This window comes from Rhamphochromis longiceps, linkage group LG6 (assembly GCF_057381845.1).
Source record: "Rhamphochromis longiceps isolate RC_006_pf linkage group LG6, R_longiceps_female_GT1.1, whole genome shotgun sequence".
In the NCBI taxonomy this organism is placed as follows: domain Eukaryota; kingdom Metazoa; phylum Chordata; class Actinopteri; order Cichliformes; family Cichlidae; genus Rhamphochromis; species Rhamphochromis longiceps.
Window position 1 is genome coordinate 25210562 of NC_140562.1, and position 24040 is coordinate 25234601.

The 24040-nt window shown below is 38.5% G+C and overlaps 1 protein-coding gene across 1 annotated transcript; it reads right to left on the reverse strand.

The window, feature by feature from the left end:
- Nucleotides 1-1077: 1077 nt before the first annotated feature.
- Nucleotides 1078-23458, reverse strand: ugt8 (UDP glycosyltransferase 8). The gene is made up of 6 exons (XM_085409854.1): nucleotides 23302-23458; nucleotides 17964-18796; nucleotides 13777-13919; nucleotides 7584-7660; nucleotides 6327-6546; nucleotides 1078-5256 (listed from the first exon to the last, which is right to left on the reverse strand). The coding sequence occupies exons 2-6, from the start codon at nucleotides 18792-18794 to the stop codon at nucleotides 4878-4880; spliced, it is 1650 nt and encodes a 549-aa protein (XP_085265980.1). The 5' UTR covers nucleotides 18795-18796; nucleotides 23302-23458; the 3' UTR covers nucleotides 1078-4877.
- Between the last annotated feature and the right edge of the window lie 582 nt (nucleotides 23459-24040).

Consider the following 24040-nt stretch of genomic DNA (forward strand, 5'->3'; position numbering starts at 1 on the left):
TAAGTCAACAGTTTCCAAAAAGACACCCTTAACAGACTAATGCACACAGGAGAAGTCCAACATCTTCTTTCAGGTGCATCTCAGGTAAAGACTTAAGATGTCAGTGGACGTAAGATCACAGCACACCCTGTTCTCATACTATTGACAAATCCATCACACAGATATTGTGCAGAGAGGGAGGACTTTGCACTCAATATGGTAAGCCCACTTAGTCCATCACAAAGTGTTCAGTAGCTCCTGATGATTGCCCTTGGAGGCAAGATAATAGGCACTAGCAAGGTATAAAGAGGGAAATGTGGCTAAGAATGACTGGAGGGTGTCATGAATGATGCCCACTGTGTTTTTCTGCAACATCAGATTTCTGATCAGCACCCCCCCATACGTCTCAGTTAACAGAAGAGCGCCCACACAGGGCCACCAGCGACAACAAAACAACTTGAAGAATGTAAATTAAACATACCTGCAGATGCTTTTTTTTTTTTAAAAAACTGTGAGTCACTGTGTCTGTGTGCGTGGAAAGGGGGGGGGGGGGGGTGCATGCGGGGGGAGAAGTGGGGGTTGGTTGGTCTGCAGGCCCCAGCAGGCAGAGTGAATAATTAAGTAAGCGAAGCAGAGTACCAAGCTGGGTGTTTTGTTACCCCCACTCTCACTCAGCACAAGCATACAGCATTAGATAACCCCATCTATCCACGTGTGTGTGCGTGCATGTGCAGTTGGCTACTTTAGATGATTCGACCATTTGATACCTACAAAAGCCTCTTGCTGCTTGGTAACAATTCCAGACAGAAAGCCTATACATCCCCTATCACACTGAGACTGGCTGCATCAACTGCTGCAATCAGCATCAGCCTTGTCTGGGCTCAAAAACATGAATCGCATGCGCTCCTCTGTTCAATACTGCTGCACAGTGGCATCGAGGGCATGTAACAGTTTATAACGATATGATTTTGTTTTTCTTATTCTTGTATATTTTAGTTTGGCGAGAAATTATATGCGACACTGTAGGAAGCGTGGGAAAAAAGTTTCAGTCATCTCTGCAAACAAAATATGCTTTTTTTATTCAGCATTAGCATTTTGTTTACAATCTATTTACAACATGGACACACATGACAGAACAAGTGAGGACTTTTTTTTTTTTTTTGCCTAGATTTAAAATGAAAGTAAAATAATGTCGAACCAACTACAGTGAAGTGAGGACAGGTAAGGATGGCGCAAAAGACGGCAGAATACACAAGGAATTAAAGAGAAAGACAAAGATGTGGACAAAGGGAACAAGCTAGTACACTACAGAAAACAGAGCAATGATCAGTTATTCAAGCAGGTAAAATATAGACATCACGAGAACAGATACACTCGACTTTATATTTACTGAAACATAAAGTTGGGACATTTAAGTATGTAGGGTACAACATTATTAATACTGAAAAACTAAAAAAACTAAAAAAAACAAAAAAAACAACCATCTTTACAAACATTTCTCTTCAGATCCTGTTCATAGCTTGCGTAGCACTAGCAGGCCCATCAGCCATACCCACCATGGGCTGGGTTGGGCTGTGCAAGTGATGTTATAGCTCACAGAGAAAGGAAGGTCATAAAACTTCTCTGAAATATTTTAAAGTATTTGTGAACATTTTGTTCTTAACAACGTTGACTAGGTTAAATGTTCCGTTGCCATTACATTAAGGTTGTTGTTGTTGGTAAACAGTCCCTCTGCTATGATTCCATCCATTAAAAAAAAGGTAGAAGAACAAGAAGAAGCACAGTATGTGTAGCTTGGTAGTTTGATAAATCAACTAAAGATCCCACGTTCGTGATTTTTTTTTTCCTTCTCCTATGCCTACGAGCACCTTCTAAAATACAAATTAGAAGGATAATGAAACCCTGCAGACTCTAAAGATGATCTTCGACTGGCCTTGTACTTTGAACTCAGCAAAAGAGAATTTCCCCACAGGGACAGTTATCACTTTGACACATCATTATTCATTGTAAATGAGGGGTTTATTTCTATAGTTTGAACTATGTCAATCCTTTTTTCCCTTTTAAATACCTCTCTGTTACCTGTATTTACAATTAGCAGGCACAGTGGCAAAAATTAAGAGTAGAAATAGTGACAACAGTTAGGTCATATACAGTCATGGCCAGAGTTTTGGATAGTTTTGACTTGACTCTTCAAGATTCAGCTCAAGTGCAGTTATTGAATCATCAAAGGGTTAAACAAAAATACTGCATGAACAACTAAAGAATTAAAACCTTTTTTTCCAATGCAGTTTCTTATTTTCAAGATCTTAGATATAATTGAAAAGACCGGGTGAGTTTTTTTTTTTTTTGTTGTTCCCCTTCCCATAAATTTAGCAGGTAAAATAGATTTCAAGCATGGAATTTGCATTTGGAAATCATAGCTGTGAAATGAGGTCAAAAGGAATCTCAATAAAACTGAAACAGACCTCATTCAAGGTCCCAAAACAAAGCAAATTCATTAGATACACAAAGAAAAACCAGGGTTTTGGTGAAGAGGAAAATAAGCCTAGATGCTAAATGAAGGCAACAGGTGTATGATCCCAGGATCCTTTATACAATAAAAACACCAAAACCAGAAGAAACCAACCAAACTTCATAAAAGCTATTAGAAAAGTCAGACCACTTCTGGAATTGCACTCTTCAACAGGTTGAAACTTAGAGCGGACCATGTCCAGAATGATGGAAAGAAAAAAAAGATACACGATATTTGGGACAACTCACAATCAATAACATAACACGGTAAGGCCAATATAATGAATGGGCTTGAGTGGTTTCAAGTGGCTCTGGGTCACTAGTATTTACTGATGATGGGACAGTCTAAAGTCAACAGATCGATACTTTCTGCTCATATTTAGCCAAATGCAGCAAAGCTGACTGGGTAACTGTTCAGACGGACAATGACCGAAAGCATGTTGTGAAATGAACCCAGTTTTTGAAGTTAATGACCTGGAATATTGTGCAATCACTGAAGCGGCCCTCTGATCTCAACCTGATTAAGCTGCATTTCACTTCCAAAGCAAACCTAAAGACTGAAGACAATAACTGAAAAAAACCTTAGACATGTCCATGGGTTCTAGGCATCAGTAGTTACTGAGTGCAAGTAATTTTTAACCCTTTATTAAAAGAATGACTATTTTATTTACCAATTATATTTGAGCCCGAGAAAACAGGCTTAAACTGTTGTACTTCGACAGTTAATGCAGCGTTTTTGTTCGGACCCCTGAATTAAAACAAAGCCTCCACTTGAACTGATATTGATATTTTGATATTGTGAGTGCCACTGTTCAAACACCACACGTGAACCACATCTGTTGTGCTTCATTCATGCACCCATCCTAGTCCAGAACAACCACACACACGTATTCAAGCACACTGCGTACCCATAAATCTGTGTAACTGTGTACAGAATGTGAATAACTTACACTCAGAATTAATATAATTACAGAAGGTAAGTTTGCACATAAACCTCAACAGCATTTCTAAAAGATTTACAGAAGTGAAGCGCTGAGTGGAAATCTACCTGAACAGAATAATTTAAAAACATCTGTAACACATTAGAATTAAAACATTTATTAACAAATCATTAACAGCTGAATCATAGTTGAATGATGTACAAAGTGAAGTGTAGCACTGGAAATGACATCAAAAAATAGGAGAGAGAGATGAGGGCTGAAGAATTAAAATATGGGGCTGATGATGCAACTAATCATGAGTGTAAGTAATGCCCAGACTCCTCCCCTCACTACATGAGCTTAAGTAGCTTTCTGATTTTACTTTGCCTGTTCATAATATTGTAATATCGTTACTGCAGAAAAAAAAAAAAAAGAAAAAAAAAAACATGATCACCTTTTCACAAGGACAAGCCACATAGAGTTCGGCAGAGTCGCTCTCTACCACAACAAAAGTCAGTCAAGAGATAATGCAAAGACCGCACAGCTAAGTGCAGTCACAAGTTGGCACCACCTTGTGAAAAGGGAAAACAGTGCATGAACAAACTGGCCAGCCTGAAGACAACAGTACATTCTGTGGATAATGCAATTAAAGAACACGCAGACTGGGCCATACTCACGCTGACTGCTGCCATCAGCTGTTTCTTTGTTTGTCTGTTTCACGAGTATGAAGGACAAGGGTGGAGTGCAGATGTGGGCTAAGGATTCGGAGTGTACATGGTGCTGTCACACCGACCGAGATATGAAATAAATTAAAAATAAGACGCGTTAAAAAGTCTGATCATTAAAATGCATTTGTACAGTAATAAATAGTTTTACCCTCTATTTACAGTTCACCAAACACTTCTGCAGTTAAAAACATTTAATGCTAAATCTTTCAAAAGCCATCTTAATTTGTTTTGTTTTGATTTTTCGAGGATGAGAGGGTTGGCGCTCAAGATTCCCCCTCTTCATCATCCTTCCACTGGTAAGGAAGGCAGGAAGACAGAGAACAGGCAGGAAAGAAGACGCACGGGTAGAAATAATGTCCCCAAATATGTCTTTCCTGTGTTTCATCCTCAAAGAATTCACAAATTTAATGATGTATTGCTGCACCTGCTGTTGTGGTTGTTAAAGTTTTTGTTAAATATACCTCATTACACACACACACACACACACACACACACACACACACATTCACCCATATTCACACACACACACAGATTTTGAGCACCCGATGTCTTGCTCTGTCCTCACACGACGCATTGTGTATCCTTTCCACAGCCTCTTGCTTGTTCTGAGTAGCAGTTGCCACTAGACGCAGACCTAAGAACAGCCTTCTTTCCAAACTTTCATAAAACCAGTGAACCAAAAGCTAGAGCTGAGTCTGTAGGGCAACTTCTTCCTCATCCCTCCTAACCTTTCGAAGCATCAATTGATCTTCTTTTCATTTTTCAAGGAGCCGTTGCGTTTGTGTTTCCCATTGGCCATGTTCTCATTATGGCAATGTCCATTGGCCATGCTGCCATCATCTCTGACGTTATCGCCTCTGCTGTGGTCCCTGGACCTGCCCCTCAGCAATCGTGCCAACCGGCGTAGGGCAAAGACCGCAAGAGCCATGGCAGCCCCTACAGTAATGACCACATCCAGCAGGAAATACTGGTAGAGGGACACCTCATATACAGCTGAGCGCAGGTGGCTCGCACCGTTGTGACGGAGAATATAGCCGATCCAGTAAACAGCCCTGCTCACAGGGTGGCCTGGTTGATCTTTGTGAATATTGGAGAGATAACGGGCTTGCTGGCGGTACCTAGGTTGGTAGGTAGAGGAAAAGTGAGATGGCATAAAAAATGAGGAAGGAGATTTGTTGAACAAACACTGCAGTCACAACCAAATCAACATATAGCTTAAAATATGAAATATTATAGACACCCTAAATCACAATGACCTGATATCATGAAAGGTCACCAGGGGGTGTGCTACGACGCTAAGAAAAGCTCGAAGTCAGAGTTCCCTGTGTGGCTTTCTTTATCTTGCTAAATCACCATAGTAACTACTGTTGAACACATAACCTAGTCAGGAGGTTAGGTTCACCGAAAGAATCACCAATTCTCTCTTTTATTGCATGTTTTAAGAGCAATGTAAACTCTCTGCAGGGAGAATGCGTGTGCAGGTTGTTAAAACATACTTTATGAAAAACACTAAATGAACTGTAGGTAGCAATGCCAGAATGTACATGTGCAGAAAATATATAAATGTTTTTGTATTGTAGCTATTTTTGAATTGCAGCCACTAAAATACACACCAAGAATATCTGTTCAATCAATAAAGTTAACTGGCAACTAACTAAAGTGATTTCCACGCCTCCGATATTAGGCAGTAACATTTAATGTTTAAACGTATCCAATTAAAAGTTTCAGAGCTCTAATGTGTGGCTGTCATCTTAAAAATAAACAGCAGCACAGAGCGCTGTTGACAGTAATTAAACTGAATTAAAATGTTTATTTTACCACAGTGTGTTAAATCACCAGATTAACCGTTTTCTGCAGCATTAATCTCGTCTTAAATCGCAACAATTGCATTTTACTGTTATTTTTTTAATGTTAATTAAAGATTTTTGTCAGGTTTTTTTAATCATCATCGGCACCATCAGATAACATTCACTCAGAGGGATCATTTTGTGCAGAACAGCAGTCACATGATCTGTGAAAAACGCCTTTTTATATGAATGGAGTCTCAAGCATAGAGCCCAGCCTACTTCATAATACCCGTTATCTCTGACTTGGGTTTTAGGTTTTAGGTAAGCTAAAACCTAAAAGCCTTTTATCAGATCTCACTGATAAAAGCAATAATACACAAAGCAGTACAAGACAAACTAACCTGGTGTCTGTGATGACGCTGCTCAGGGCTGTAAAGAGGTCTTCCTCTGTCATGTATTTCCAGTGCAACATGATTCCCATTCCTTTGGCTGCTACGCGCGTCATAGTATCATAATGGTCACCAAAAAGAGGTACACCCACCACCGGCACACCATGATACATGGCCTCATAGATGCTATTCAAGCCCCCATGGCTCAGGAACGCTCTTGTGTTAGCGTGACCTAGATGACAAGAAACAACAGGTGGTTTTTTGTATGTTATGCATAAAGTTTTTGACGGGGCTGTTTTGCTAAGGTTAGAAACAGTTTAGAGAAAGTGAAACAGCAGCACATCAGGCATCATTCAAAAAGAAAACCAAAAAAAAAAAAAAAAAAGGAAAACATTTTATGACCATGGCTTAGAGCAGTGGGTAACCATAACACCACAGAAAAACATACATTGTTATTTTTAATTTTATAATGCTTACTGTCCTAGTGTGTGTCCTGCAGGTAAAATGGCATTACATCGTCGCATAATCAAGTCCTTGCTGTCAGACTTTGAATGTGGCATATTCCTCATCCCTGTCAGGCACAATGAACCTGTGTGTATTCTTTCTAGTGAGGTTAATAAGTATGTGAAGAAGGGATCCATACTACACAAAACCTAGTGAGCCACACCCACAGGGTGAAACCAACAACTCCTGAGGGATGTGTAAAAACTTGTCATCAAGCAGTAGTACAAAAAATTAACGTTCTTACTTTTTTCAAGGTAAATATAATAACAGAAGAGTTCCTACAGTTTTTTAAAATCTTGTTTTTATTTTCTTTGAGTTTAGTTTCATTTAGTTTTCAGTGTGAGTTTACATCTTTCAGACTCATTTCTGTAATTTTAATGTTTTATATTTGATATTGTGAATTATTGTAATGGGGGCTCTTCATCAGATTAGAATTTAAGAAGGTCTGAACGGGTATTATAACACAAACGACACTTTGTGGAAACGGTTAACTCACATACATGTTAGTGTTACCGTTTCTAGGAAATGCACTGAGGTCTGCTCATATTTGTTAAATTTGACTAATCTTGCAAAGACAAGATCAAAATTACATGGTCTATATATTTTTAATTTATTTCTCGATGAACATGAACAATGATTTTTTTAACTACATGTATTTTGATTTGCAGTTTTAGTTAACTAGAATCACCTCGATCTGAGTCGCAAACAAAATATGTTGATAAAAGAACTGGATGCTACGTTTTTTTAATGATCTCATGTCCTTACCTAATAAGTCATTCTGAGGCATCCAATCAACAAGCTTGGTGTTGTTGCCAAGGTTACTGGGTGGCACGCCAGAGAATCTGAGGAGGAGGAAACAATGCAGAGGACAAACATTGAAGCAATTTATTTTAGTTTTGAGAAGAAAATCTTAAATTTAAGCCAATTGAGAAAAAAAAAAAAATCTTGAGGTGCTTTAAGCAAAGTAACAATTTATTAGATTGAATAACGCACTTGCTAACACCTTGATAAAGTGTGACATTATTTTAAAGTGCTACCCAGACTTTACCAGTAAAAATCAAGTAAGAAAGTCCAAGTTTCTTCATACTACACAAGTGTTTGCATGTCACACTGTCTCTTGATTGCAGTTTTCAAATGCTAAATGAGGTCAGTAATATAGAGCACGGTTGGTAGAGCGTGGGGCCAGAAATAGTCTGTTTCCAACCACAGTGACTAACTCCGCACTGTGGTGCAGTGGCAAACAGTGTCGGTTGTGTAGCTCAAGCAGTCTAGTGCCACATCTACTAATTGCGATTCTTTCTGCTACAATGTATAATTTCTTAACACTTCTAAGACACTGGGGGGGGAAATAATTAAAATTATGAAAATATAAAAGAACAAAAGGGGACTACTGAGTGTACAACGACACTCACTGCACAGGTTTTCACCTTGATTGCTAATGAACACTTAGTGATTAGTGTGAATTTCCACAATAATGTGCTCAGTCAAATTCTTTTTTTTTTTAAACAATGTAGTGTTTTAACACAAAGATTTGGATGTTTAGTCCTAAGAGATCAGAAGTTATCCATAAAGATTATGCGAGTTGTGTTCATCCCTCACATTATTGCGAGGATTAGTCTGCCAGACAAATCACAGTGACTAACTTTAAAAAACGATATAACCGACAAACTAAAGAGACAGTCTGGTCAATGCATTTTTTTAGCTGCTAAGAGCTGTGATATATGTAAATGAGGATAATAGTAAATGCCAGCCAGACAAGGTCATTTCGAAACTGTAAGAAAACGTATACACAAAATGAATCATGCACAAAATATAGAAAATCGTATCTTTTGAAAAATGAGACCGATACTACGGCAACAGTGAATCTACACTGACCTATATTAACAAATTTAGTTGTTACAATCCACCTGCCAACACCTTTAGCAGCACATGGTAACATTATCTTATTTCTGTTTTTTCCCACCCCTTTTTGTCCAGCCTCAAAAACCTTTTTGTTTACTTCGTCTTGGTTTACATTCTTTTACTGATAATCTTTTTCTCTTTGGCTTAATGTGTAACTTCCCCTGGATAATGAAACGGCCCAGTCTTTGTTAATTTTGTTAAATGGTGCGAGTCCTATCGTCAGTTAACCATATCTAAGACAGAAGTACGCATACACAAGAGGTCACATTGTCTAAGGGTCAGATAGTGGAATGTATTTGTTCTCAAAAATATCTCGCAACAGTCACTGACTCTAAACTGAACTTTGAAGCAAACTGTGAAGCTGTGTGCACAAAAAGAGGCTATCATGTTTGAGGAAGCTCTGTCATCTCCACATTGATAAAACCCACTGATGATTTTATCATGCTTCTTTTGAATGTCTTTTGTCCTTTTCCTTGGTATCATATCTGTAATGAACAGAAACTCACTCAAATTGTTAAATTGTCTGATCTGTGAGCCACAGCTGAGCCCAGCACCCCTCTATACCCTGTATTTCCTCAGTATTTTGTATTATGCTTATCTGTTAGCTATGGTCCATGTTTGTATTGAAAAATGGAGAACAGAATACAAACACACACCTTTAATATCACGAAAAAACTCTAGGACTGACTCTCAGGTAATAAATCTACATCGTTTACCTCTATGCAAGTTTCTGTGTGCAAAGTGTAGAAGTAAATTACTGGTCACTAAAACACTTGTCAAGTGGTTTCTGGCTCTCTGTGATATCGCCAACTGATCAGGGGAGACATATTGCTTAACCAAATGGTGATGCCAAAACGACATGAAATACACCAGTGATTTATTTATTCTGAACTTCTCTTTCACACTCGTGCTTCTTTGGGCCTCAATCAACTACTTTGTTGATAATGTTCGATCTAAAATTTCAAGTGTTGCCGATGCAGTTGCTTACATCATGGTAAAAAATCTAAATGTAGATACGCTTATTATGAGTTTTATAAATGCCTTTGGTTATCGTATATCAGGGAAAAAAAAAAAAAACACACACACTTCAGAAAATTTTTAACATACTTCTAGACTGACTGGAAATGTGGGTGTGTCTTTCTGGCACAGTACTGAACTGGTTTGAATCTAAGTAACAGGGAGAAGTTGTGTCAACTGGCAGTAGCACTTCAGTACAGACAAAAATGACATTACGATCCACAGCATGCTACTTCAAACTTAAATCATGGGAACCAAAAATTAATAAATAAAAGGAAAATTAAAAAGAAACAAGTTTGTAAAAAATTTCTTACTGTAATTATGCAACTTAAACACAAATCTGCAAACCATATCTCCAGGGGACTTTAAGCCATTACATAAACTTAATCAATGTTTACATGTGCAAAACAATATTTCTTAATTCAATGACAAAAACTAGCTATATGGATTACACCAGCTCGCAGTGGTTTTAAATCAGTGCCCCCCAAATCTGCAGTTGTGACAGGGATGTTAACTGGGCTTTTTTGTTCTGCACATTGTGCAACTTAAAAAGTAAATGTTAAAAAAACTAAAAAAAACAACACAACGTACAGTTGTACTTACTCTTGATCTATTGTTTTATGCAAAGCATTTAGAATTACCTTGAGGTTGAAAGCACCTAGACAAATGAACTTGATTTGCATCAACAAAAGCTGAAAAGCAAAAGTGCTTTTGTACTCACAGGTGTTTAAGTTCTTCTAAATGCCTGTGTATGTCTGCATGTAAGCGTCAATAGAAATTTTTTTATATACTTTTTTTTTTTTTATGTCTTTGACATTGAAAATGTTAAGTGGTGGAAGCAAAACATTAAAATTAATTACCGGTACATATTTTTTCTGACTGACATTTCTGGCAAGAATCCCTTTGACTGTCTACAGCGCCCGAGACATAGAACAGTGATACATAAATTTTTTGTTGCAAAATTACATAAGCATTGCAAGTACCTATAGAGCTTCAAAGAACATCACCATCATTGATCGGGTGGAATTCCTTGCGGTTGTGCCACGTGACTTACTGCTTGGAACAGTATGTTTACTTAAATAACAAAAGTCTTTCCAATAAGCTGACATTTTCCTAGAGCCACAAGACATGCAAAGTTTACCGAGCAAGCCTACCTGAATTTTGCCACCACTTTATATGTACACAGCACATTTTAAAGGTAGTGTTTACAAACTAAAAACTGAAGCAAAACTCATTAACTTAATCATCTTAGGTCTCATGTTTATTTCTGGGGCACCCTGACCTCCAAGACAGAAAAAAAATAATACTTAGAATTTCTTGGTTCATTTTAAATATATCAAAAATAAAACAATTCCATTGCATTTTATTTTGAATTTAAAATTCATTACTTAAATACCATTTTCAATTCTCTTCTTGGTCGGCAATAAAGAAAATAATGCACTCGACTCAAAAATATGCAGATCATGCCACTGACTAAATACTCGTGTGTTTTTTGTGTGGGGAGGCATTTCCGCAAATTCAGCATATGCATGCTACATTATGACTCCCATCTGTCCATCTCTGTCTGCTTCCCTCCCCAGCCCAAACTCTTTCATCTGTCTTTAACAAAGCACCAATTCACCGTCCTGCCCATCAAAGCCTACATTCATGGAGCCAATTATCAATGACACAATTCATTTGGCTGGCTCCCTGATACCGTCATCAGCCTTCTTCCTTTTTAACCTCTTAGTTTAGAAGGGAAACTAAAAGCTGCATTAACATACAATATCGCATAACTGTTGCCCTTTAAAAGAGGATCTTGTTTGTTCTCTACTGTGATGAGATTCCTGTATAAAAAGCCTGATTATCATACCATGAAAAATTAGGGAAGTGAAAATAGGGAATGTGTTTCATTTTACTATACGCAACAAAAGAGATGAATCCGTATCATAAAATGTTGCACACATAAACACAACCCGCATTTTTTTTTTTTTTTTTTAAATAGTCATCAAGGTAATATTGCAACCACAATGGAATCATCTGAGGTCCCTCCACCCAGTTTTTACAACAGTCAATTCTTGCAGTTTAACATTGCATGGGTAAGTTCACTTGTTCCTCTTTACCACCTCTCTCACCAAAACTAAATAAAAGACGTCACGCATATGTACGATGGCCTCATTTTACTAAGACACAGAAGGTCAGTAAGCTAACACGAATAAACTGGCACACGGCAAGAACAAAGGAGTCCTATTTCGCCTTGAGCTTTAGCGATCTGTTTAATCTGTATTTTCCAAAAGAAAAGAAAACAATCCCAATAAGATAATCAGTAAAGTCAGCACAGAGGTCTTTTTTTTAAATTATTTATTTATTTATTAGTGACTCTGAAATTTATCCTTGCACTTCTTGCCTTTTCTTTTTCACCACGTGTGGGATTTAAACGTGTGATGATAGTATACAAAGGCCAACTCGAGAGAAAAGGAATGGCACAATGTGGTATTATCTCTTTTTAAGACTTAAGTGTTACAATAAAATGAAGACTGATCACTGAAATATCTGTACTTGCAGTCCGAACACAAAAAACATGACAAGAAAACCTAAATCTCTGACCTAAAACCTAATAAAGACAGCATGCAGTGACATACCTGCATTTACACAGAGGAAAACATAATGGAAGGTTAACAGTTCACTTGCATGACATCACTGGAAACTGTGTAGTCAGGCCTCTACAAACTAGCTGCCAACCCTCTACATGCAGGTGCCTGTTCTGCATTATATACCCATCAGTGTAATGTTAAGTGTATCTACTGCAAATCAGTACTTTGCTCCTGGATTCACATTACACAAAAAAAAAGTATTATTATGTGATAAAATTTCCTTAAACCAAATAGTTATCCTTTATCCCATATTTAGTTAAAATATCCATAGAAATGTGGGTCAATGTGGTAAATGAATGGCAAGCTTTTCAAATATACCTGTTAATGATTAAAAGGTTGATGGATGGTTTTAATGTAACATTAAACTACTACCTCTCGTTATTAATTAATCCTGAAAGCAGTAAACAGAACTGAATATGCTGCAAATGCAGTTCTGCGGCTAAAAGTGAAGTAGCTCCTGTCGTGTCACATGGTCATATATTGTCTGCACCTCATTCACATATGCAAAAGTGTGTTTATCAGAGCAGTACTCGGGCTGAATTACTTGTGGCTAAATTTAGAAAGGAAAAAAAATTGCAAAGGTACTTCCATCCTTAAACTATAAAGTCACTGTCAACTGATCAAGTTTTAATGTGGCACGAACAAGTTTCAGCATTCATGGCGCAATTTTATTTGATCTACCAGATGACCTCTAGTAAAAAATGTTATGTCTCTTTCTTATGGTGGAGTAATGGCCACTGACCTTAACAGAGGCAAGTGAGGCCTAAAGTTCTTTGGATGTTGTTCTGGGGTCTTTTGTGACCTCTTAGATGAGTCGTTGCTCCGTTCTTGTAATTTTGGTCGGCCTGAGAAGGTTCACCATTGTTCCATGTTTCCACCATTTGTGGATAATGACTCTCACTGTGGTTTGCTGGAGTCCCACAGCTTTAGAAATGGCTTCATAACCTTTTCCAGACTGAGAGATCCCAATTACTTTGTTTCCCATTTGTTCCTGAATTAACCTTTGAGAATGTTTTGGTCTACTCCACTTTATCAGGCAGGTTTTATTTAAATCATTTCGAGATTATCGAGAACAGGTGTGGCTTTCCGAACATGTGATACACAGCAGTTAATTTATATCATAACACCTTTATTTAGAAACTACGTTAACTTGCGTTATCTTTGTCTAATATTTAAATTTGGTTGATGATCTGAAGCATTTAAGTGAGACAAACATACAGAAACACAGAAAATCAGGAAGAGCGCATACACGTTTTACCACCACTGCAGGTTTCTCCATAAAACACAACAAACAACCAAAAAAAGAAACAGAAAAGAAAAAAAAAATGCCTAGTGGAAGACTGTTGTTAATTTTAGGTTTTAGAAAGTTCTATTCACATCTTTTAAATTGAAAGTAGATTCTTTACCTCCAGATAACACGTTGGGGCAGTCTGGCAAGGGCACCTGCTAGTTTGTGAGCAATGTCACTGGAAAGGTACTTTACGCCGGCTCCAAATGACACAACTACAAAGCCGTGCTCTTCTGTGTCTTTCACCCAGTCTTCAAAACCCTGTAGGAACATGAGAAAAAAAGACCAGGGAGGGATAAAGTACAGCTTTAAAAAAAAGAAAGAAAAAAAAACATGTATTTCATATTTGAAAGTGCTTCAATTTACAATTTAACTCAGGATTTTCTTTTAGAGCCTTAAGAACAAATACATGACATCAGCGTCAATAAAGCATGACTAAGTCACATAAACTCTAAACACTGTTTTAGTTATCTGCGAAGGTTTGCAGTCACGCCTATGTGACGATAGCATTTATTGTACTGACATAGCAGAGTTTATTGTGCACATCCATTTTGACAGGTTTGCATATAAATGTAGGATGACAGTATAAGACTGAATAAATGCTACAATCTAACTTTAATATGAAAACGCAGTACACTAAACTACTTTTTTAATAATGTTAGAACAACCGGTAATCATGTCTGAAGGCTGATAAGTACAGAGGCTCTAAAACCCAATAACATATTCCAGCCTGAAAACTCTGTAGAGATGCATCTAAGCTCAGATCCTTTGATTTTTAGAATGAAATTATATGTTAATTAACAAAAAACGTAATACTCTACAACCTCAACCATTTAGTATCAACTTTGTACTACTGTCAGATTTTTCTGTGTATGAGCTGTTGATATAGGTGCAATCAAAAAACATTAGTCATTCCTGATCATCAGCAACCAAGCCCAGAAAAACTGACGCTAAATAACATTCAATATGTACACAAGTCTTTTATAACACATTTTCACCTATTCAAAATATAAACTCACATAGATGGTAATATACGTAAAGGCCAGTTAGCAACCACAGGCAATCACCAATTGCAAGGAACAAATGTATATTCCTAAATGGTCAGGAGGGTTGCTGCCTGTCACGGTGAAAATGATAACTGCTAAATCTCCAAAGAGACAGAATCAGTTACCACCTGACAACCACGGGTCAGTGGGAGAAAAAAACAAAAGTGGATTCTCCAACTGGTTGGCAAGTAGATGCTAAAGCAGGCTTACATTTTAGTTTGAAATTCTAAGGTTTGATATATTTAAAGTTTCTAAGAAAAACAGGACTTCTTGTTGCTCGAAGAAAACTCAGCAGAGGCCTCTATCAAGAAGCAATGTCACAGATCCCTTTCAAGAGATCCCTTCATTTGAATTGCCTTTACTGGAAGCAACCCTGGTGCCTACAGTTGGCCATGTAGGAGAGTGAAATCACCAGGGTAACAATAAATTTGAGTATAGTTATCCATAATGGTGGACTGGAGCAGACGTCATTAACCCATGAATGTTTGTTTTTGAGCACTTCTGTATTATTTAAAGCCAAGTTGGGTATTTCTGTGCTCCAAGTTATAATTACTAATTGAATGTTTAACAGTCTTTGCAAGTTTGAGGCTGGCAAGGTATAGTATTATTTCTATGAGTTACAACAAGGTTAAAACATTACCTTTTATGGTATCATTTTCCAAGTAAAGCCTTTTTACAAAAAAACAAAGCAAAAAAAACAACAACTTTTGAGTACTATTGATGTGTTGAACCTAAGATTCTAGCTATCCTAATTAGAGACCATCCAATACCTTAAATGCTCGCTCTATTCAAATAAAAGATGTAAAACTATCAGCACAACAACTGAAATAACAGAACTCACGGGTTCCTACAAACTACACTAAGCAAATTATAACCACAAATCTACATATAAATCCAATACCATACGCTTTTAAAGCACTCTTCCTGTAAAAAACGAGGAGTCGTCCATGAGCAAACCTGCAACATGGAACACTCTGCCATGTGGTGCTGTTTTTTGGGGGGTGTTTTTCTTTTTTTAGTAACAGCCTGCCATTACTTGGACTACAGTGCTTCTCAACAGGCACTTGAAAGAAGAAATCATGACAAACAGTCATTTGAGTTTGGGTTTGCTAGGGTTGGATGACTGGACTAATCTATGTTGGCTGTTTGCAGTTGTTTTTTTGTCTGTGATTGTTGTCATTTTATTTTGCTAATTTAGTTGTCTGAGAATTTCAGTTGGTAGGTAATTAATTTTAAAAAGATGTGAAGTCTCCTTTTAGGTTGTGTTGAGCTAGAGCTGAGAGTTGACAGTTATTGAGATTCTTAGCAATATTATAAGGAAAAGTCATACAAGAAGACCTTAAATGTCAACAAGTCTGTGTACTTTAGCATCATATGTTATGCCCAGCTTTTTATTAATTTACAGGCATTTACACATCTCTAAAAATATATTTGCTCTTACAGGTTGTTGAAAGGACAACAGGCAGTTGGATATTAACCCAACCCTGGGGCGTGTCCTGATGTGCACTTAAGAAACCATTAGTTTGTCCAATAGTAAAATATATTTTTGTAAAAGTGAGGATGGACTGACTAACAGTGGTTGGGGACCGATCAGGGAGCAGCCATGTTGGAGAGACAGGATTGCCGGACAAGTAGGGAGAGAGGGAGGCTAACGGTCCAGCTGCAGGAGCTAAGGCTGCCCTGGCACAGAGCAGCTTCACGGGCACACTGGGCTCTGTGTCCCAGCAGCATACCCCCTACTGTCCCTACAACACGGCCTTAGTGACCCCATAAAAGAGTCTCAGTGTCCCCAGAGTTAGGGTTAGAACAATGACCTCGTTCTCCCTCCACTTCCATTATAACCCTCCACACAACACTGCACAATACTCCCTATTGGCTGGTGTGGCATTCCTAAAACCCTCCGCAGCAGATACCGACAGCCCGCGCTCGCAATGTCCAAACGCTGGACTAACCCCCCCATCACTACCCGCCTCTCCTCAACACCCTTCCCCCTTTTGCTCAAAATCTGCCGTGTACATTGAACCTAAACCAATCATCACACCAGACTTTTCTAGAAAGGGTCACTTTGTAGCACATTGTGATTAGAAAATATCACAAGTGATAAAAAACAATAGATAATGGAAACTAGCTAGTGTGAATAACAGCAAACTGTGAAGACATAAAGACGAAGTCGTTTCAAGAGATAAAAGTGCAGAAAAACAATTCATTAACTAGAGATGTGTGAATTTGATTAAAATTCAAGAGGAACGTTGCAGCCAAGCTTTTGCAAGTTCCCAAAGGGTTGTTTTTCAACAAGTGGTTAATTACTCGGCAACTATTTTGGAAAAAAAAAAAAAAGCCAACATTTTATTGGCTCCAAATTCTCGTGTGACGATTTCATTTTTATCTTATGACTGGCTATAAGAAACATGGATTAGCCATTATTTTCTACTTAATGATACTACAGTTTAACAGATTAAGGCCTTTTCTGAAAAAGGGCTGCATCTTTGATTAACTCTGAATAATTCAGTGACAAAAGAGAAACAGTTTGCAGAATGGATTTAGGCTAAAGAATGGAAAAAAATAAGGAGTATGTCCTTTCTCATGCCTTTATAATACCTCTCATAACTCTTCAGGGTTCTCAAACACAGACCACACCCATAACAAAATTTACTGTATTAATCTAATTATACTAATATACTAATATTAGTATAATACTTAGAAAAACAATGCAGCTTCCCATTCTGACCAATAAAGACACATATTTGCATAATGACCTGTTTCAACTCTGTTCCCATGAGCCAGCTGTACTACAGTGCTTCTGTCACCAGTGCATAAGAGCGCTCATTTTATGCTCAGGCTCCTATAGAGGCCTCTGTGAGCACTAGATGCAGATGCATTCATGAAATGTAGGCTCCATTGTTCAGATCTTGAAATGAATAAGCCTATCTCAAATACAAGTTTAGCATTGGGCCTGAGTACAAGAGAATAGGACATGTAAAGGCGTGAGGTGACACACCTGAAAATTTGAATGCAATAATTGTTGGATTTTTAACATTTGCTGCTTTCTTATGATACTGTCAGCAGTGTTTCATATGAAGGATAAGGACTGATTCAAGACTATGGTCACATTTGTATCAATGTATCAAAATACCTTGCTGTGCGAGCTGTTTAAATGCTGCATTAGCCAAAAGGAGACTGCACAAGTTCTCTTGGACATGACAAAATAGAACAACCCTCATAATAAGCTCGTCAGCTTTGTGTCCCTTTTGGTACTGACCTGTGGCAGTGGGCTGGGAGGCTTGGTGAGGATGCCACCTATGTACACCACATGTGGAAGGGTGGGTCTGGGGAATTCCAGAGCCATGTCAGTGCACAGCATCCACAGCCGGCTTCCCTGCACCAAGTCAGCCATGGCCACTTGAGGCTTTACTCCGTGTTTCTTCATAATCCGGTCATACTTGGGCAGTGCGATGTAATGGACTCCAAAGCGCTGTACGAGGTAAACAGCTGTGTTTGCAATCCTCTGCATCAAGGACATGTGGTCGGTCAGCAGCGAGTTGAATTCCGGTACGTATGATAACGGGGCCGGGGCTCCAACCTCTGCAGGGTACCACAGGCCAGTGCTGAAAACAGCATATTGCACACCCAGGATATGAGCAATCACAAAACCGCACATTTCATTGGGGTCCACTAGCAGCAGGTCAAACTTGGCCTCTTTCAGCCGATTCATTACTTCAGTATTGCCAACGACAGCATCGCAGTTCTGAGAGTAGTGGTCAAGAATGTCAAACAGTTCGAGAAATGTCAGGCGGCCTGAGAAGATGTTGGTGACTTTGGATTGGAGAAAATTGTCAGCTGTGGTGCTGTTAAAGATCCCTTGATAGCGCTGTAAATGGTAGTGAGGAGAGGGCGGGACCTCACGACCCTCTGAAACTAGAAAATGGGTCTCGTGGCCCTCCTTGTGTAGAGCTGTTGCCAGCGTTTTGAAGATGTAGAGGTGCGATTCAAACATGATGGGTGGGACCACAATCACTTTAGCGGCTCTTGTCGTACTGGGACTCCATGTGAGGAGGCCCAGGAGGAGTAGGAGTGATGAGGGTAGTAGCATGGCTGAAACAATAATAATAATAAAAAGAGCAATATTAGGATTACAGCTGCAAAATACACAGTACAGACATTCCAATGCAATATTATAATACAGATACAGATCACCGTTTATCCAAAAGCAATGCATCATAAAACTTTGTTTACTAGGAGTTACTTGTCTGTGTGCTTTGCACCTTCAAGGAGGAGGCTGATGGAAAATTACTAATTAGACGAGTTTATTTAGTTGAGATAAACCTTTATCTCTATCAGCAGAGCATGATTCAGAGAGTTGAAACTCTTATTTCCTGTTCATTGAACTTCAAGCCTGGAAATGAATTCTGCTGTATAAATTTTCTTTCAGTTCTCTCATACATACAAATCCATATGAAGAAATTACAAGGTCTCAGCTTTTGTGCCGTTTCATTTTTCTGGCATCAAAACATTACATTTCCTTATCAACTTCTTCTTTCTTCTGACGTACTTCGATTCCACCGCTCCATTTCTAATCACCCTGTGTGCAACTGTCGCTGACATGGTGTGGGTAGCACCAACGTCATTCTGAACCTCCAGCCGCCCTATTCACAAATACAAACACAAAGAACTATTATTGAGCCTCCATTTCATAGCCTGTGCCCTATATGCCTACACCCATTCTCTTGCTCTCTCTCTCGGCCCCTCTCATTTGGATTAATGATTAACAGTGAAAGCCTTTTTATGGAGGGTCGTCCACTACGCGGGTTACATTTATCTACAGTGCCTAACCCATAAGTTGCTACAGTTAGCTGTGTGGTGATGACATCCAACGGAAATGTATGGGTGCTATTTAAATACCTATAGATGAATATAGAAAGTTGTATGTTGGTCTGGAAGCCTTTCAAGGGTGAGCCATTTATGATATCCTCTCTGCCCCACAATACATCTCCTACATTTTGTTTTGTCATGGCACAAGTAATATCTCCCGATTGTATTACAATTGCACCTGTTGATTCTGCTCGCCTTATAGCATTCAATCATAATAGGAAGACACTTGTTTAATCACAATATGGAGTTTCTCTCTTCAAGGCAAGGTATGAAGAGGACTAAAGGATGTCACCATTTTGCATTAAAATAGCCTCAGCATGTTGTTACAGACACTTCTCAGCACAGACTGTTGATGGTAACTATAGAAACCAGCCAATGTCTACTGAGGACTAAGATGCGTCATGACTTAGGTTACCAACAATGGAGTCTGGTTACCGTGTGTGCAGGGACAGCTGAGGAAGTGATCTGGATTCAGAGAATTGAAGGATATAATATTATGGGATTATATGGATGGAGACAAAATGAGATGGGGAAGATTAGAGCAAACCTTGGGAAGACAGCTATTGTAGTTTGTAAGATAATAGTCAGCAGGGGAATGCTGGGAGATAAATCAGTGTAATGTTGATACTTTTGATATTGTGCGATTCATCTTACGAGCTAAGCCGCTGTTAAAATATACAAAGGTAATCAGACAAATGTGATGTAGGCAGTAATGGCTGCATTTTCCAAATCTACAATTAACGTCTTAGTCTGCCCATGCAGGATACTGATTTCCTTTAGATTTACATGATAATTAACAATGATTAATAAACTATTAAGCTTAACGAGATAAACTTTGTACAGTGTTTAACAAGTTTATTAGTCCACCACCCAATGTAAGGCTTATGCCACAGCTGCTCTAAATTAACAGTATTGGTCATTTAAAGAAAAATCTAAATTTAATGTATCTGCAACAGTTAATCTTCCACAACGCACCACCTCTTTAATCAAAAAGATAGAGACTCCGTTTTTTGTTTTGATGAAGATGCTAAATTACAGTTATTTAACAGGAAAAAAATGGTTTCAGTCGTTGAATATGATGCATGATCAATATCTGACAGCTCAGACATACAAAATATTTCTTAAAACAAAAAAAAACTAAGCATAACAACTCTTCTGCACAATAATTTGTATTTTTTTTATTCAAAATCAACACAAAAGTAACTGAGAAAGAAAGTATTTAATAGTTTTTGAGGGGGGGACTTTAACTATGTGATTATCTTAAAATTAGTCTTCCATTCAGGTTCCCTGTTTTGTAGCATTTTCTGCACACATAATGTCTTATGCATTACTAAAAATCAAACCAAGTATAGTTTTGGCAGGAAGCACTTTTATCCAATCAGTGCCACAATGTGGTAATTATACCGTGATTAACACTCTCTAATGCAGACTAACGTTTTCGGGATGTAACACAGCAGGAGGCCCCTTGCTGTTTCCACAGTGGGGGCTCATTAGTTCAATTCACCCTGGTGAGAGCGGAGAAGTGACGTCCAAGAGCTGATATTAAGTCAAACACAAGTCAGCCTTTAGCTATTTATTTTTGGCTCATATCTCTCAAGTGAAGCAAGATAAACTGGTCTTAGGTTTATTTGCTGCAAAAAAAAAAAAAAGAACCCAGCTGAGGACCTTGAAGGGCAAGACTGGCTAGCCTGAGGTAATAACGCTTGAATTTTAGAAAAATCAAAGAAAAAACAATCTAAAAGATTAAATGGGTTCAGACATCCAGATGATGGTAGCTTTGAAGTCCTATTGCTCGGCTAGCTGGTGACTACTGGCGGAAGACGGCTTCGTAATCTGCTGAAAGGTGTGATGCAATCCTTTTCTTTTAAATCATGCCCGAGGTTAAACCCTCATAATGAAATTTGACATAGCAACACGTATCTGGGCCTAGTGGCTGCATACAAGTGTCATCAGCAAAAAAAATGCAAGTGCACATATGTGTGAAAAGTTATAACAGGTCGAGTATATAAAAGGTTAGTTGAAATTCTGTGATATCTGGAAACAATACTTTGTACTGTTAACTCTAAGATGGAAGGTGATGCAAGAGCACTTCACAAATAAGTAAAGGTCAAGAGCCTTTAGATCTGCTCAGGGACAACGTGTTCTCCACTGACAAAGGGAAAAATCACAGCTTTTTGTCCAGTATAAGGTATTTTCCCCTCACCTTTACCTTGATTCTGAACACGCGACTACCCTTACTGCTCCCTCCCTTTCATCATGATTATGGCACTGCTACACGAGAACAGGTCAGACAGGCTCCGTCTTTTAAAACATTATGTCAGCAAATAAACAAAGACAGAGCGAATGAGTTTACAGTGATGGTATCTCATTAATGTGAACTACAGATAAGGAAGCACCAATCAATGTGGTCAGACATGGTCTGTCTTTTTCAAGAGATAAACATTGTGTCAGGAAATAAAGAAGGATAAAATAAAAAGGAGACTGGGATAAAGCCAATGTGTTCCAGCAACCGAGGTGAACCAGAAATAAGAAAGAAGTGATGAATGTGATAGTGATGGTATTAAATTCCCCTATTTGCTTAAAAATATTATCAATGGGGAAACAAAATAGGATTGGCCCTAAGTAAGTGGGAACACAGTTTGTTAAGTAAGGCAGGCTGTCACAGTCTAGGAGGGATATCCTTTTATCCCTTATAATAAGGGTAAGATTTGAGCAAAGGCACACGTCATAACACAAACCAACAGTCTGACTGTTAAATCAATACCGCAAAGAATTTCTGAGGACGAAATTCATCCCAATCGAAATTCAAGTTGGACTTACTTTGGTCTGTTTAGCAGTGACTGTCACACACGCACGAGTGACATAACTACCTCTGGCCTGACAGAGACTGAGCAGTCAAGAAAAAGAAAAATGTCAGGTGATCACTTTGCGTCGGAGGAACAGGACTGGCTTAACAGGTGCTCTGATGTTGACCCTCCCACAAGGAAAAAAAAAAGTCACAGAGAATCGCCGTCTTTACGCCTGGTATTGAAATACCTTAGCTTAAGGTCATATAAGACAGTCCACTGGACACGTGATATTAAACTGTAAACTCTAAACATCTGTAATGGAACGTAAAAGTCCGGCCAACAGATTTGATATCATGTGTGATAAGTAAGCTAACTAAAAAAAAACCCCCCAAAAAAAACAAAACACCAATGTAGTAGTGGTCGTGTTTGCCTATTTCTACAGGTCTTTATATGTTTTATAGCTCTCTCTATATATATATCGATCATAGCTTAAGTCATGGGTGAAAAGGTTAATCCTTCAAGTCAAGAAGGGCAAAAATCCAGGGACCAAAAATTATATTTTTATGAGGAAAAATATATGAATAAAGCTGCGCACGCACACACACACACATATATATATCCAACTCTGCAAAATGGATCAGCTTTTAAATTTAAGGAAAAAATGCGAAACAATGATTCTCGGCTAAAGAAAGACATTTTCGGCGTGGATATTTCGCAAGGGACGTGAACACAGCATAAGATAGCAACCTGACTACACCTGCACCTCGAGGGGGATGGGGACAGCCGGCTGAGCTTTAAAAGAAAAGGTAAGAAAGTAGCCTGTAACCTGTCATCTTCATCAATATCAGCCACCTGTATGAAAAAATAAAACTGCCAAGTTTTATGGGCGAACCAGGTAAAAGCACCTGTTGACTAAAAGTTCGCCTGGGTTGGCCTTACCTGGGGACTTCAGTGTAGTTCGGGAGAAATTAAAGGTGAAACTGCAGCAGTCTCGATTTTCCTGAAGAGAATTTTACGCGTCGTGTAGAAACAACGCAAAAGGTAGTCAGTAAAACACGTCCCCCGGCAACCGAGAAGGAGCGGAGGGAGCATTAAACTCAGAGTCCCACACAGGAGTGGCCGAAAGGCGGGGCTATCTGTGTTGCAGGATGGAAGTGAAGGGAGTGGCAGAAAGAAGGGAAAAAACACGACGGAGCGGTGGAGTATAACAGCCCATACAGGTAAGCCTACATGCTAGGTGACTTAGTTTGTGTTGACACAATCGTTTTGGGTTTTTGTATTGTTTTTTGGGGGGTTTTTTAAATGAGCGTAGCGATCGAAGGTAAGGTAGAAAAGGAGGCGCCATGTTAAGTCTTTTAAATTCAAATCGATTAAATCAAGCAGAAAATTAAATTATATTCACTTTTATTTACTGTTATTTGTAGCCACAATCAGTAAGTTTGGACTTGTGTAATGACCGGATATTATGAGGTCTCGTAGTATCACTTCATAAGGCACCCTTTACAAAAGATTTCTTTATTTCTCTCACCTTTTATGTGGGTGTGCTTCTAATTAGTTCCTGATGGTGCCGGTGTTCAACACTCGGCCCACCGAAACTCATAAACGCTTCTAAATGTTGGGTGTGAACAACTTCAATACGCCGTCTGTTCCACCGCTTTGTAAGTTTGTTTTAACAGTA

Coding starts and splice junctions, on each gene's coding strand:
- ugt8 (XM_085409854.1), bottom strand. CDS start 18,794: ATGCTACTACCCTCATCACTCCTACTCCTCCTGGGCCTCCTCACATGG. Junction 6,547..7,583: donor GCCTCAGAATGACTTATTAG/GTAAGGACATGA, acceptor CTTGTCATCTAG/GTCACGCTAACACAAGAGCG. Junction 5,257..6,326: donor AGCGTCATCACAGACACCAG/GTTAGTTTGTCT, acceptor CTACCAACCTAG/GTACCGCCAGCAAGCCCGTT.